General features: G+C 35.9%; 1 protein-coding gene across 10 annotated transcripts in view; it reads right to left on the bottom strand.

Moving 5' to 3' along the window:
* The window catches only part of KCNIP4 (potassium voltage-gated channel interacting protein 4), a 393,854-nt gene that overhangs the window by 31,821 nt on the left and 344,733 nt on the right, over positions 1 to 17,300 (bottom strand). For 7 of the 10 annotated variants that reach the window (XM_088163219.1, XM_088163220.1, XM_088163217.1 and 4 more), the window contains one exon: positions 9,919 to 10,043. In XM_088163219.1, coding sequence (XP_088019345.1) covers positions 9,919 to 10,043 — 125 coding nt within the window. Of the gene's footprint in view, positions 1 to 9,918; positions 10,044 to 14,578; positions 14,681 to 17,300 lie in introns of all 10 variants that reach the window. The other 3 variants (XM_088163216.1, XM_088163215.1, XM_088163221.1) reach the window with 1 other exon arrangement.

Raw genomic sequence — 17,300 nt, forward strand, 5'->3', positions numbered from 1 at the left:
AAAGAGATTTCGTTTCTCACAGTTGTATCGTTCCTTATGGAGATACATTGAAGCTGAAACTGCTGGACATAAAAACTTCTTGCACAGTCTGCTAAGTTTATGGCACATTAAGCTTTTCTTTGTTCCATAACCACAGATTTTGAAAACAGAATAAGAAATTAAGGCTGTTATAACTTACGCTCCATTTCAGGGGTAGCACTATGCTGCTTTTTCAGTGAAGTAGACTATTGACTTGGTAGCCTGTGCATCTAAATACAGTGCTTAATGCTGTATTTTTAAATTTTAAATTTAAATTTTAAACCATTTTAAATCACAAGAAAAATCATAATCATGCTGTTGTTCTGATATTTGCTTGTAGATAGTATGTCAGATAAAAATACTGCTATATTCAGTCTCTGAGAATTCACTTTTAAAAGTTGCTCTTGGCATTTCCTTTTGTGAGGCCATTGTGAAGCTGATCACAGTGTCAGAGATGCATAAATGGAGTAAATAATTGTTAGAAATACATAAAGTGCTTCCTAGATCCTTGTTTGTGCAGGCGTGAGTTTACTGTGATTTTGACTTGACAGATATGGAGCTTGGCCATTGAGGGGTAAAGTATCTCCCTCAAATACACTGCCCACACATTTCACTCAACACCAAGGAATTCAGTGTTCATTTTTCTCTCCTCTAGGGATGAACTTTGCCTATCTCCAGCTCCTGGGAAAGTTCAGTTTCCCACAGCCACCAGCCCCCCCACTGGTACTCCCCACTTTGTTCCCAAGACGTGTTTGAGGAGGCTTTGATCAATGGCTGAGAAGCAATCTCGCAGATAGCCAGGGACTCTCTGAAAGGTTTTGGCTGTCAGACCAGAGACATTAAATTAGGCAGCTGTCAGTGTGGAGCCCATGCAGGCCCTGAAGCACTGGTATAATGCTCTCAGGCAGCCCAGAAGGATTTTTAGTGTGACAGTTAAGGCTTTTAAAGGTGTGTGGCAGTTAATAAGCCAGCCAGAGAGCCAAAAGGTTGGAGTCTTTAGACTTCTAGTTTCATGCTGTGTTTACTGAGTCATGCTGTCTTCTGAGTTATTGGCTCCTATTTCTTCTCTGACACTCACCGTATCTAAGATCTTTTAAGAATATTTCACAATGGAATTCATTGGGTTGAATAAATTCCATTACTTGAAAGCTAATATGAGAATCATTCACATAATTGAAGTGCAACTGTGCAAATGTCCAGCTGATGTAAAGAATATGGGCTCTGTGAGACACTTTCACTCAAAGGTAAATGTAGGTTGACCCAAGACTTGTAATAAACTTCCCTGACACTGAAAGACTTGACCTTGAGGCTTCATCACTTGTGATTTTCTGTTTTATTTGAAGATTTACCAGTGTTTATTTTTAGCACAGATGTTGATATAAAGACACTTGTAAACAGAGATAAATTCTGTTGAAATAAAGGACTTCCATCTGTTTCACTTATTTCTGACAAAACCTGTATGTTGCTAATTTTGTTCACATTGATCAGAAATTTAAAGTAGAAAAAAATATAAAGATCCGAAATAATTTGGAAGATCCTGGGATCCATGACAGATCCCTGAGTCCAACACATACAAGATGTATCTATCAAGTCCATAGGACACAAATGGTTGAAGTGCACCATCAAGAAGTTTCATTAGAAGGTATATTTATTCCCTCTCCCCTCATTTTGCAGGCACCCAAAAATAAGTGTGTCCACATGCTGTATCAGAATTGGAGGGGAACAGAGAGACAACTTAGTACAAGATTTAATAAAGAATTATAATATTTTTTACTCAAATTCTTTAAGGAAACTTGTAGCAAGAAAGCCAGGTAGAGGGATTTTTTAATGCTGCTGTCTCAACTGATAAATATTCTTATAGAACCATTTTATGTTAAGCTGTGAGTTATAAAGTACAAAGTTCATAGCAGCTACAGTTAATATACATCGCACCTCAGGAAGAAAAGGGGATGGGCAGAGAAAGGAGAGTAAGAGGTGTCTCTGTACCAAATTTTAAAATTGCAGCATCATCAGAGCTGCATTGCACCAAACATTACTTCTCTAACTAGTGCTAAACCCAAAACCAAAGTCCAACCATTGCACATAACTCAAATACGAGGCTCTGTAATGCTTAGTCCAGATGCTGCAGAAAAGTAACTGCAGTGAGCTGCAGCCAAAGACGACGTTTGGCTGCTCGTATTCTAGGACATAAACATTTATATTCCAAAATGATGCACATAAAAGCCCATGTGGAAGGAAACAGCTCTTCCAGCAGATGAGTTACACTGAGCATTGGGCTGGAACAGCAGAAGGTCTGCACTGGGCTTCAAGTGTCAGCCTGGCACTTGTGAGCCCCAGGGAGAGCACAGGACAGGGTACTGCCAATTCCAAATAGGAGGGGCTCACAAGCACACAGAACAATAAAATTCCACCCAAATCTAATGTTGACTTTTTTTTTTTCTTTTTTTCTTTTTTTCTTTTTTCTTTTTTTTTTTTTTTTTTTTTTACAGAGAAGAACTTTAGAGGCATTTGGTGCTCTGGATTACTATTACTATTGAGTATTTAAAATCACAGTCTTTTTGTATGTTTCTTAATTAGAGATTTGGCATCTACCTTTTTCAGAGATAATTCGTGAGAAAGCAGCTACTATTATGAAGACAGGTAAGCTAGATGACATTTTTACCCTAGTGAGCACGATGTGAAGTATCTCCATGCAAGCCATGAGATGAATAGAAGTGTAGAGACTGAGTTCATTATTAATTTTCAGAAAGAAGGTTTCAATCTCTGCCAGTAACTGTGAGACTAATTGAGACAAATATCTCTGCTGAACACAGTAAGATCTGTAAATTTGTGACTACTGGCAACTATACTCTAGGTCTGTCAAACTGTACTTCTAAATTATTTTACTTGAAAAATTTTTGAAATGTTTCAAGTACTAACTAACTTCAAGTACTAACTTCAAGTACTTCAAGTACTAACTTCACTTTACTAACACATGAAGGAAATATATGATGAATGTAAGACTTATTTATTGCTCAGTTTCTTAAAAGATTTTCACATAGCCTTGTTTGAAATATTGGAGAGTTCCCTCTAACTCCCTAGCAAATGAATCCCAGAGCTTTTGTAAAATAATAACAAAATTCTTCCTTGGCAATGGCTGTTTTTTTTAAATTTATTCTTCAGTCATCTAAAGTTGAGAAAACAATTGATCTGAGGCACAACAGGAAAACAAGAACTTTAAAAAAAGGGAGATTTGAGCTATGTGTAATATACATGCCTACTGAAACCCTAGAGAGAAAAAGATTTACAGAAATCCTTCTATTGACAGCACACATGGTATCTAGCTTCTAGGTTTACTTCCTTGAACTTCATTATGCTGTTGTCCATTATGTAGTTTATTAAGACAGACAAGCCACAGGAGTTTTCTAACATGGGGAGATGTTAATTTTCAGTGTGAATTGCTACTATCCTATTTTCTTGTAATACTTAAAACTTCCATTTACTTTTTTTTCCATTTTATTGGCATTTCTTTGCTCTAAGTTCAGCAAGTTTATATGCATGAGGCACAACTTATTCAGCTGTCATCTCTATGTCTATCTGGAAAGACAACTTTTTGGTACTTCTTTGTATGTCCAACCTCTGTGCTTCCACAACACTGGCATTCAAACTGTTTTGTGCAGAGGGGTCAACACTTCTGCAAAAGCTTTCAGCACAATGGGAATGTCTCATGCCCTGATGCCCAGTAGAGCATCCCCTCTTTGATATTCAGAAGCACAGGGGGATATAGCTCAAATGGTTTTAGTATTGATTCATGTTAGCCAAGAAAACAGGTAGGAACCTTTAATTGATCTATATTTTTCTTCTAGGCTCTCTTTTGTTGGGTCAGAAATCCTGCATCTGGAAAGATCTTGCTAAGACTGCATGCTGTGAAGCCTTAAGACTTGTACAGACAGTCATCAAATCTTGAGGAAAAGCAACTGCACCGACTGCTGGTCAAATGAAAAATCTTCCTTGCTGCTCTAGGGCTCCACAGGGGGAGCTGAAAAGCATATTTAAGCTCTAAGCTTCTTCACCTACAAGAACAAGCTTTGGAGGACTGATGTCAGGGGCAAAATACTCTTTCACTAATGCCATTTCCACTCATGTCCAGGTTGGGGTTTTCCCTCTCTGTTCTGGTCTGTATTAATCTTGAATCTGCATTTACTCATTGCAATACAAACATACAGGTTCTGTATAGAATTGAATGTGATCACAACAAACTGAAGATATCCTATTGTCTCTGTGAGATAGGTGACATGGCCAATTCAGAGAAAGCAGATCCAAGCTAAAATATTACTTCTTGTAGCCTGAAAGCCTCTGTTTCATAATATACAATGTTCCAGAGACATAAACTAAGAGGATTATGTTGTCATTGTCCCTTGTCATGCTTTAGAACAGGTGGAAAAGGTTAAGTAAGAAAGCAAGGAAAATGGAATGGAGCTTCAAAATCTCTCTTTTGGATCATCACAGAGGTATTTTAACTCTTTGCAATGCCCGTTTTTTAATCTCTTTAATAGTCAAATGTCTATGTCCCTTGTCAGTACAAGATTTCAATTTGTACTAATTAATTTCTAATCAAGACATTGATTATCTTAGAAACTACATCTAGAAGATAGAAGTGAAATACAGAACTGTACATCTCTAATAGTCTTAAGTCAGAGGCTGTGCAAATACCATAGCCATAAAAGTAAAAGGCATCCATGTGTAGGACATTGAGATATGTTGTTCATACCTTCTTTCTTACCAAGTAGATTCCAATTGCAGTGAAAAAAAGAAATGTATATAGCGTTCCTAGAATATCATGCATATAAATATTTAACAAAAGTTAAATAATTCTGAAAACTTTAACTTTTGCACAAATTAGTGCATATCCTTCAAAATGCCCATTATATATCCAACTTTCATCTTCATCATTAAACAAAAGATTGCAGGAGTAGAAAAATTATTTATACAGTGAAAATTACTTGTATTCTGTGTACCAACTCAATTCCGCTCTTCTAAATCCCAATTACTTTCACAAAAATGATAATTTTTCTTTTGTTTTTTAAACTCTAATTAAATGGGAAAATGTTCAAACACAAAACTCAAATGCTTTCAACAATCAATAAATTAGCTTTAACCCATTTAAAACTAGCTTCCATTAAACTTTCTGTGAGACTCACAAATGCAACATACAGTGATACAGTGCTTCCATCAAATCATAACTGAGATAGCAAAGTCTCTGAATAAATTAGCATATTTCAACTTATGCACATAGATGGCTAGTGTGACGAGGGAACTGATCTTTGAGCTGTAACATTGTCAGACTTCTTATTATCATTTTTTTTCTCATTTGCAAAAGGGGAAAAAAGTGTGTTAGAAATGCTGTTTTCTCAATAAATGTTAAAAGTGTGGAGCTGCCTGTTTCAAGTTCCAGTATGTGTCCACAGACATTTGCATGCATTTATGGCTTCAATTTACATTTTCTCTGACATACAGCCAGCTAAGATAAAAGTTCATAAAAAATCCTTCCACTTTTCTGGAAAAATCAGGGAGATTCCCAACACAGAGCTCTAAAAAAATTTTACAAGAATAATCAGCCAAAATAAAAGTATTACTAACATTTAAGATTAGCACAGGAGCATCTTTTATGCAGCAAAAGCATTATCTGGGTATTTTTTAAATGGACATTTTTAAAACTGGGAGAGATCTATCAATGGACAAAAGAGACAGAAAGACCACATGTTGAGTCCATGCTTGATAGTCTGTACAATTTATTGTGAAGTACCACTTGTACTAGGACTGCCACAGAGCCATTGGTTTGAAAGGTTAATGACTGCAGCAATCACAATTTCAATTTACAAGAAATGGGATGTCAGGAAGCCAAATACAAATTGGAAATGTCCCACTGTGATGGCAGCTGAGCAACAATTCATCAACAACAGCACAGGAATATTGTAAAGCCAGAGTGCTGGGGACAACCTTTTCAGCCTGAGAAGGGCTTAAGCCATATATTAAGCTCATTTTTTAAGGATAGTATTGAAGCTTAAAAATGGCTAAGTTACCTAATATAGACATAAGTTCTCCCTTGATCATTTTTCATATAATAGTTGTTAGGTCATCTTAAAGTGCTTATCCCACCACCTTATGTTTTCTTTAGTGTGTATCCCCTTTCATTTTAAATGCTGACTTTGAGTTCTACCAAAACATTGTTCCAAAGGCATTTCAATCATCTTTGAGCATTGCCTGCAATTATACCCTACCTCTTGCTTACTCAGAGCTTAAGTTCCACTACAATGCACTCTGAGACTTTTTAAAGTTTTCAGGTGTTTACACAAAGATGCTTTGTGAGACCCTGTGCTCCTTCTGCCTGGATTTTGCATGTAATTTGTGTACAGTGGAAAATCAAACTGATGATAATAAATCAGACTTTGTAATCATCAACTCTACAGAAACGCAGGCACATTTTACTGCTTTCTCATCCGCAGTCAGTCAGAACTACAGGTAAGCACTTTGAAGTCAGAAATAACAAACAATTGCAGGTAAGCTGTGAAAAGTTCTGTTCATCCCTATCTCAGAAAAGACATCCTAAAACTCGACAGGATTCAGGGAAATAAGCAGGAGTGAGATCCTATAGACAAGAGCTTTTCAATTAGTAGTAATGTGCTGTAGGATGCTGCTAATTTTATCTAACAGGGCCACAATATCAGCAGAACTACAGTAACTTAAGTTCATGGTTTAATTTATCCTGCTTTGTATACTTAAATTATTGAAGAGATAGTAAGACAGGCAAATATCAGGTGAAAAGCATAAGTCACAGAGACTTTGATGATATCATGTTAAATATGTGTGCTTGTGTGTTTCATTAAATCACAAATCAGTAGTTTCCTTCTTAGTGGAATGATTAAACAGAATATCAGACTCAGAATGGCCGAGGTTGGAAGGGGTCTCTGGAGATACCTGGCTGCACATTCCTACATATGCAGGCCCACCTGGAGAGGATCCCCAGGACCATGTCCAGAGAACTAACTTTTGGATATCTTCAAGCAGGAAGATGACACAAATCCAGTGGGCAATCTGTGCTGGTGCCTGGTCACCCTCCCAGTGAAAAAGTGTTTCCTGATGTACAGAAGGAACATTCTGTGTTTCACTTTGTGCCTGCTGCCTCTGGTCCTGGCACTGGGCACTACAAAAAAGAGCCTGGCTCCATCGTTACTCTCCCTTCAGGTATTTATATATGCTGGTAAGATCCCTGCTGAGCTTTCTCTTCTCCAGACTGATCAGTCTCACCTCTCCTAGCCTGTCCCCACAGGAGATATGCTCCAGTCCCTTAGACACATTTGTGACACTTTGCTGGACTCTCTCCAGTATGTCCATGCTTTTGTTTTACTGGAGAGCCCAGAACAGGCCACAGCACTTCAGATGTGACCTCACCAGTCCTGAGAGAAGGGGTGGTGTGGCCTCCCAGGGCTCCCTCAACCTGCTGGAACTGCCTTACCTAAAGCAGAACTGCCTTTTCTGCATAGACAGACACATTTGCTGGTTCATGCCCAACAAAGCAAAGTCAGTGTCCAGCTGGTTGGCACCCAGGGGATGTTGATACACGAAGCAGATGCACAAAGCACACAGGTGTGAAAATTTTGGCAGGATAGCACTAAGCTGGATCACAATTTGAGAAGGCAGGTGGCCTGTGGCAGGCAGAAGAGGATGATGAAGCACTGTAAGGGAGAGACAGTCAAGCACAGACCATGGGAGACATTTCAATGCCATTCCACCAAACCCACTCAAGGTATATTCAATACGTGATAGGAAAGGTGAACTAATCAGCTGCCCATAGACCTCAGGTAGACCTGTCCTACTAGTTCTCTGAAGTGATTAGAGAACTGTGATCTAGCACCATATATTGCAGTAGAAACTGTTAATATGAGAAATAAAACAAACTCCAACTCCATAAAAAGTTTGAAATAATCCATTTCTGAAATCTAATGCTTGGGCTAAAGAATATTACTTTAAACTGATTTATCTTTATAAGAGTCGCTAGCCCTAGGCATGCTTTACAGCATTTTAGTATGTAATTGATAATTTTGCAATGATATTATTATCCACAAAACCACTGAAGTTCATACCCATTACATCTATCTCATCAAAAATATGTTATACCTGCATGTCTTACATTATCATGTACTGGTAAGGAAATGAAACATATGGATAAAGATGTATTATCATGTCTTACCATCAACATTCCTTTGATGTAAGTAGAACTTACATCTTGGAACAGAAAAGGATATGAAGAGCTGGAATTCCTCTTTTCAGAAAATGCTAAAAAAAGTATCAATTGAAATACTTCCTCATAACCTATTCTCTTTCTCCATACTTCATTTTATGCAAAGAAATATCAAGGTTCTTACTTTGTGAAACTAAAAATAATTATTCTCAGAGAAACAGACAGAAGGCTTATTTTATCCACTATACTTTGTACCTTTTTGCCTTAGATAATTAGGGACATTAGATCATGATTTGCAATGCCTGGAGAATATTGTCATTAGCAGGGGAATGTTCTCTGGAACCCTGAGGAAATGAAAAGCTTTTAAGAACAATCACTATTAATCACTAACATGCCAACATTATATACTGTCTGGAACTGAGGATGACACAGATAGGACACATTAAAGTGACTCTGTCTTGCTTGCATTGTAACCTTTTCATAAAAATATATTTTAAAATATCTCTTTGTATGTCTTGCTTTCTTTACAGAATGCAGGAGAGCTAAGAACTCAGCAAGATTTACACTTCTTGAACAAGATATTGAAGATATCCTCTCTGATTCCATAATGGAGGTTCATTGTGTTTTTATTAATTCATCTGAGTAGTAAATGCCATGGGCAAAACGTCGTCCCTTTTCACCCAAGAAGGGTGAAAGAAAAACTACAAGGTGATAAATGCAATTAAATTCATCTTTAGGTTCAGTTTAGCAGGAGACATAGCATCTGCATGGCTGCAATGCTTACAGCTGAAATTATGGATTAACATTACACACTAATGATTAAAAATGTTCTATTACTCATTTTTTAATGTAACATTTCTTTAATATTTTCTATTCAATGTTAACTGCATGCAATATTCCACATATTTTTTAATTGGATGAAAGATAGTAAAATAAACAGAGAAAAAAAATCTATTTTTTTAGAAAACAGAGTTCAGTACTATGTACTAACATCTGTTTAAATCGTATTCCTTTGCTGTACTAGCCATGCATGCCTCAGAAGTCAAAGCCAAGCCCAGCACTACAGGGCAGCTGTACACCCTGAAAAATGAGTCAAACTACATCCATGTACTGGGGTCCTCAGCTGGGATCCCCGCCAAATAAAACATTGGACCTGCCAGTATACATTATTAGCAAAAAAAAAAAAATCACAATTATTCCTAGTAAAGGGATCTAAGAAGTTTATAGATTTGTTGAACTAGTGAGAACTGATGAAGTTATCCATAGGTGTGCACCAAATAAAAAAAGTCATCTAGTGCAGTTGAAGTCAATTACTTCTTGTGACAGCTCCTGTGAATACAAAAATCAAAATCTTTCTCCTTACTGACCAAATTCTTCAGGACTCTTCCATTATTGCATCCTTAGACAAACAACCTCAACACAACTTTCAGTTTGTCTTTGAACAAAATCCTGCTATACTAAGTTATAATTATTTTCTCTTTGACGCTTTCTATTTTGTCTGCATCTTTTCTTCTTGACTTTAGACCAATTGTTTCTGGGTGATTATTTCCTCATCTGATCAGACGTGCAGTATTTAGCAACTGAATCTCATGAGCTGCACTGCTAGTCACTCTTACACAGCTGAGATTGCAGTGGCATATCCTGTAAACAGATTGCAAATTCAAAAAGGAAGTGCTTACATTCTTGAAACCTCTATATAAGATCTGAAGTTCCTTCTTTGTGAATTTACTCTGTGCTTCCAGGAGTTCAAGAGCTTCAGGTCTATGTCGTACTGTGGCCATTTCCATTTCATCTTCTACAGTGTCTGCAGAATACAAGAGACAGAGAAGGAAAGCTCAATAAGAAATACAAGAGGTAGAAATACTTAACCCTTTCAAAAAGGCAGGGTAGAAAAAAGGAAAGAGGAAAAGAGGGGAAAGGTGAAAGAAATTCTCTTAAAGACTTGTTTTTGCAGCTTGAATGACAAATGATGAGTCCATTTTGAACTCATAGGAAACGAGTGTCTACCATCTGCTTCTGTGGCTGCAAAGAATAGTGAACAGCAGTGATGATCCAGTAGTCTGCATATTATCTCATGAGTAGTTACAGCCATATACTGGAAAGCCAACATCCTGCAAGAGCATGCATGATAAATTCACTATGATTTTTCTGTTTATACAACTCTGACCAAAGGAAACAATTTTATAAAACTATAGTGACTCCAAAAAGCTGAAATTTTTCCTTCAGTTAAGGGATGTGAATTCGCTGTATCAGACTAGGATTTTTATTGTGAAGTTGTCCTTTGGAAAGCATGTGAAATTGATGTTGCACATCCAGCAGCAGATCTTGAGTATTGTACACCTTATCTTTTAGGAGAAATATTATTGAGGGTGAGCAGCCTAAGTGGGGAACATGATGGTTTTAGTGACCTCTTCTTTAGGTAAGCAAGAATGTGGATATACACATTCAAGGTTTACAGTTGAGTGTAGCCCTAAAACAATGAGAATTAGTAATGCATTTTTTCCTACGTAGAATTTTAAATGTGAAAGTTCAATAAAACAGCCAAAGGAACTTAAAATAGGGTGCCAGTCACTTGTGATCAAAAATACATATGTGTGTATCATTTTCTAAGTACTGCCAGCATTAAATGTAACTTATGTAGTACTCCAGACTGATTTTATGAAATTACTGAGTTACATGAACTGTAGAAATATAACAATACAACATGCCTAATTGTCACTTCTACAGTGCTGAAGGTACATATTTTATTTCATTTATTTAATCTGGGACTCTTTATTCTTAGAATAAAGTTTTATTTCGTTCAATATTCATAAGCATACAGTATTAAAATACTCAAAGTCGTATTATGTCTAAAGTTTCATATATTTTTGTTCTGCTATAATGCAGTAATAATAGCTTTCAGCTGCTTGGTAGAAATTTGGCATCAGAAAATACAGTTCAGCTAAACAAAAATTAAACAACCTTTAAAGAGATATTTAATAATATATAAACTATTTGGAAAAATCTTCACAGAATTTAGGTTTTTATCTTTTCTCCTGTGAACAGTTTTGCTTCTAGCACTCGTCTCAGGAAGATGATCTCAGTGTGATCCAGATGATTTTTTTTTTTGTTAACTGCAACTCAACACTAGATACTTCAACTAAATCGGCAAAAAATCAATCTGAGAATAAATATTGTTGAAAGCTCACTTGTATTTTATATTCAAATGGTTACATGGAATTTAAATGGGCTTTGATTTTAGACAGAAAAAGACTTAACTTGAAATGAGTTCTCTAAGCATCCATTTTTAAAACATCTGGCTACCTGGGTCTACAAGCTTTTCTGGAAGCTAAATGAATATACATAATAAATGTGAGGCTAGAGATACAGGCCAGACAATGTGCTGAGCACTATATTTGGTATATCCTTAGTAGTAAACATTTGTATTGTGTTTAAATGATTCAGTGAGAATCTAGAGGACTGCAATAAGCTGATGATATGAATGAAAAAGTTCAGTATAACATTCTTCTCACTCAACTCCTCTAGTGTCTTATAGATAGAAATAATAAAAATCTAAGACCATCATAATCTTCCTTAAAATGTACCAACTGTGTTGACTAAAATGCTATAGCATTCATGAGTCATTTGCAAGTTTTTAATTTTTTTCTTCACACTTATAACTACGATGCTGGAAAAAAAATCTATATTTTAAAATATGCAGAAAAATGTGTGAAAATCTATTTTTACTGTTTCTATTTTTATCTCTTTCTAAACAATAATGATTTCTATGGATGTAGTTATTTTAGTTTTCTTGGTTTCTTCAGCCTAGATAACTTAGAAATACTTTTTTTTCATAGAAATGAAATTTCATGTCAACTGAAAACCAGAAACAAGTTCAGAATCCCTCACTAATGTACTAAATAAAATATTCTTACTGGTTTCATTAATTAGTAGATTTCTTATAGCTAAATAGTAAAGACATTTTTTAATGTAAATGTCACAGGAGATATGCTTTTAACCTTTCATTATTCATTAAAGAACAAAATGGTAAAAACATTGCAAAAAGCAAATGTACTCTTCAAATAATTCATATCTGAAAAAATTGTGCACATGCATTTCCCTGCACAAACTCCACATTATAGCCTCCCTAACTATTTAAAAACTATTTAGCATGTTTTTCTTTTTCAAAACCATTGAGTGTAGTCCTACCCTAGTGTACTAGCACACACATGTATCTAGGGAATTATGGTTTTAAGTGTAGACTTATTAGACTAGAGCACAGAAATAAGTGTTCTTTTACATGCTTTCTTCAATAGGAATGTTGAAATATATTCAATGCAAATGCTGAAACAAGATTTTACATTTTTAGATAGCCTTGTAAGCACATATTGATAGAAGTGCAGAAGTGCAAATTCAAGCTATGTATATTTAAATACATTACTTGTTTAAAAAAAATTTCCTTGATAATTTCTAATGAATGCTCATCATGTAATTGTTATTGCAGGTGGTGTTGTTTTCATTCCTAGGACACTATAATGTTGCTTTTTCATGCTAGCAGAAATGAAATAGCACATGATATCAAAAAGGAATAATAACGTATATCTACAATGATAGTCTTATTCGACATTTTCACCTGATAGAACATTCTTACTTAATATAGCACTTCATTATTGAGGAGATTACAGAGAAAAAATATTTACTGCAGCGTTTTTACTGCTTGGTTCTTAAATAGAAAATATTTAATAGTTCGACTTCTCTTCTGGTTCATAGAATGCTTTCAGTAAGGAAAATATAAGTTTGACATGGTCAAGGTTTCTGAGACTGACTCTAAATATATTTGGTTACCTGTGCAGATGAAGAGTTTACATAGAAATGTGCAAGGAATAAGGATGTGTCACACTCCCAAATTCAGACAAACAGATCAAACTTTCTATTAATTCTGTTCTATTTCTCTATTCCATGCCCCATCCCTGGGAGTGTTCAGGTTGGACTCTGAGCAATCTGGTCTTATGCAGGAGGACTGGCCTAGATGATTTTAAAGGTCTCTCTTCCAAATCAAGCAAACCTGTGATTCTCTGATTCCTTTTATTGTCTAGGGATATGCTGCTCAGGTCATGCAGCTGAAAGTAACTTACCCAGAAGGAGTTATTAACAAGTGCCACAACAGGAACTGCAGTTTTTAAGCTACCTTATTTTCAATTAAAACATATCAGCTGAAGACACCATGAAAAAAGTAAATCCGTGTACATCCAGAAACTTAGCCCTTTTCATCTCAAATACTTTAAAGGAAAGTAGGTTCCAGAGTTTTCTCTACAGAGGAGCATAAGAAAGACAGTGAAGGGGGATAACAAAAAGAAATCCTAGATCTATACCTCTGAAGCCGTGACATTTAGCAGGGGCCTGTATTACTAGTCAAGTTGCCTTTGGCTGTCCTGGATTCACTAGACATGGGGAACTGCTCTTCCAGGCCTTTTTTGCAAACCTGACATTGATTGATATGCTTTATCAGAACAGCATACAGGAAACACATGGACCATTCAGCTTCTGGTTTTAGGTGCTCATATTAATGCCTAGAATTAAGCCAAATTAATCTAGATTGAGTTGGATCCAGAGAAATATTTTAAAATCTGCTATAGGAGCCAATTTATATAGGAAGACTTTATAGTGTTATTACTATAATTAATCTCTATTTAGGAATATATATGTATCTATGTATTGATCTCTCTCTCACTCCCTCTGTCCCTCTGTATTTACCTGTTACCTACCCTGGAGAGATTTTATTTCCTTACAGCATATTAAGATGTCCAGTATAATATCAGTGTGTGTTTCCTGTATATCCACATTCACATACTTTCTTTTCAATCTCATTATTATTTTTCTCTCAGACACCAACTTTAAGTCCTGTTCCCTAAATAGTTTGAAGTTATATATTCAAAACCTGCAGGAACAAACCTTTTTTCCCAGACCACTTATGACAGTGCCCCCTGTGTATTGCATAGACGCACACACAGACACGTGCATAAAAATGCAAAAGTTACTATTTTTCAAATACATGGAGAGCATGTATAAATTTAAGCAGGGAATCGCTTGTCAACTAACTTGCAGATCATAAGTGCCAACCTAGCAGTTCCTGTGTGGCAGATCGTGGCACTGGTATCTTGCCATCCTACTCTGCATAGACAAATCTGTTCATCACCAGATTTTAAACCTCAATAAACCATATGATTACTTCAGCAGATATCCTGCTTCTCAAATGAGCAGTTAAAGAAAGTATAACTTTTGATGCATGCAAACCTAAAAAAAAACAAACCAAAAAACAAAAAAATTCAAATTAAAAAAAAAAAGAAAAATAAAACTTGCTTTGAGTAACAGGAGATGTCGTTTTGGCAGCCGAGCAGGGCAAGAGCTTCATAAGTCGCTCTTTAATGCTGCGTTTGGTACTGTTCTGAGCGTAGAGGAAACCTAAAAAATATATCATCAGGACTGTTAACATAGGCTTGAGAACAATTTCTGTACATGCTGCAGAGTTCATCATTAGAGCAGAATCCTGATGGGAAAAGGCCAAATAGATTGCAGCCATCATGAATCGCAAAGGGCAACCAGAATTTTTGAACAGGACAACAAAATTGTTTTGTCTTTGTATCTTTCCAGCATCCTTCCAATAAAGGGGATTTGTTTGTCTGTGTCCATCTCTTGTAATATTCTTATAACCCACCTTAAATCATCTAACAGAGAAGTGTCAGATTATTTGAAACAACAGAAGGTAAAAGAAGGCTTGTAAAAAATTTAATGCTAAAATATTTTAAAGACTTTCAAGTCTATTTCATTTTGAATTTTAAGATGGAAAACAAAACCAAACCGAAATGAAATCTCAAAGTATCTTTTGTTGTCCTTTCTGGCAGACTTCTAATTCCATGGCTGAGCTTTCCCATGTAATGAATTCAGCAACTGTGATAACCAATCTGGTACTTTTGCCTTTTCTGAGTATTAAAATATCAACCATGATGTGTTATCAGCCTCCCTTTAATATCTGGCACTCTACACATAAAATATAAGATTATTTATACTCTCATTTTAAAAACTAATTTGGCTCAATAGCTAATGTTCATGTGCTATAAATCACGTGAACAGCATCACCCTTATTTACTGTGATGGAAATTGTTGGAGTATCTTCCTGTGAGGTCTAACCAGCCATCCTATGCAAAATGGGTGATATGAGCAAGCATTGCTTGGGTGGACATTTGCTGCAAATGGAAAATTTAACACCAGAGTAGCACCTGATTAGTTAGCTTAGTACCCGATTTATGTTCCTGAGAGAGGCAGAGCTGGCTAGGGCATTATGCAACTCCTGCACTTTTCACTGGACTGCGTGCACAGAAACACAAACACTGCTCTATGATGGCTCTTGCCACGACAGTGAGAATGCAAAACAGATGGGTCAAGGGATGAAAGACACAACTGACAAGTCCTGTGCTAAGGGCACAGGCACCTGGATAATCTTTAGTTATCCCCTCTGCAGCAATTGCACTGAATCCTGCTGTTAGAGACATGAAGCAGAACTGTTCCCAAGCCATCTCAAGTATGTGCTTGTATTTTGGAACATCAAGAAAGAAGCTTTAAGGCTATTAAACTTTGTCAATAAAAGGGAAAAATATTTGTTTGTATATTACTAAAATATTGAAGGAAATGGAAAACAAATGAGGAAAGCCAGGGATGATTCAGCCACAGCCTGAAAAAAATCAAGCAACTTCCAGCAGACAAATTCTGCCTCTGAGAGAGCAGCAGATCTGGTGAATACACAAAACAATGCAGTTTCAGCACAAGGTCAGATGGACCTAAATTGCTATCTCAGGAAATGTCTAAACCTTTTAAAACAAATAGTAAGAATAAATACACTTTTAGGCTGTAGTACCTAACCATCAGCTCAACTCAGAAACATAGTGCAGATAAACGCCTAAAACAAAATGCAATCTGGGATCTCAAACTTCATATTTTTAGTTTGAGCACCAAACCTGAGCCTTTAAATGGGTAGCTTTCTGTCTCAGCTGGCAGTGTCTGCTGTATTACATTATGCCTGTACTGTACCTATCTGAGCATGAAAGATATTTTTTATCTGAAAGATTTTTTCTTTATTAGGAATTCTTCTATCATGATGCAGAAATATTTACAGGTATCTTATTTGTTTGATTAAAGATTTGCAAAAGTTTATTATACATGTATTACTTATATAATTACATTGGTCCACACCTATGTAACTATTGATGATGTATACAATGCTTTAAAAAATCTAAAGGAATGTATTATTTCTAAATGGTTTGAAGCTAAAAGCCTTGAGTAAATAGACAATTTTTGCTACTTTTAGGCTCACACAAAAGCTCATGGAATTCAATGCAAACCATATGGGCTTCGCAGTAATATGATTAAGGTCAAAACCAAAATAATATATAAGGGAGAAAGTAATATCAGAGTAGTAAGTAACCAAAGAGAACAGTATAGATCTGTACTCACTTCTGGCAGCTAATTTAAAATTTTGACACTATGGTCAGGGCAGAGGTGAGGGGATTGGTTTATCTTCCCACAGTATGAGAAAACAGCACGGAAGCTTTTCATTCCCAGTGGCTGCAGTTAGTTTATTCTGCAGCTACTGCAGTTATGATCTCCTGAGAAGTACTGCAACTTTTAATGTGATTTTTCATGAGCTAAAAAAAAAAAATAAAATATTTAATACAGAGAAAACATACTGTGCAGCTTGGCCTATGCTGTGTCAAAACACTAAAGGTGATAATGAAGATGAAATATTGTAATAATTTCTGTGAATTCTGTACCTATTTGCCCAGTTTGAAATAGGTTAAGGAAAAACCTTAACCTCTAATATGACCATTAAGAAGTTAATTAATCTAATAGATAAAAATTATTTACACAGTAGGAAACTCTTATTACCAGTCTTTAAAGTGGCTGATCATGAAAAGAAGAGCTATAAAGCATCAACACACTGATAATGATGGACTGATGCTATTTCCTTCAAACTTCTAGAACAGAATAATAGTAATTCTTAGCCTGAAAACAGGTATTCAGGAGAAGC

The sequence above is a fragment of the Sturnus vulgaris genome, chromosome 4, assembly GCF_052056855.1.
Source record: "Sturnus vulgaris isolate bStuVul1 chromosome 4, bStuVul1.hap1, whole genome shotgun sequence".
Classification (NCBI taxonomy): domain Eukaryota; kingdom Metazoa; phylum Chordata; class Aves; order Passeriformes; family Sturnidae; genus Sturnus; species Sturnus vulgaris.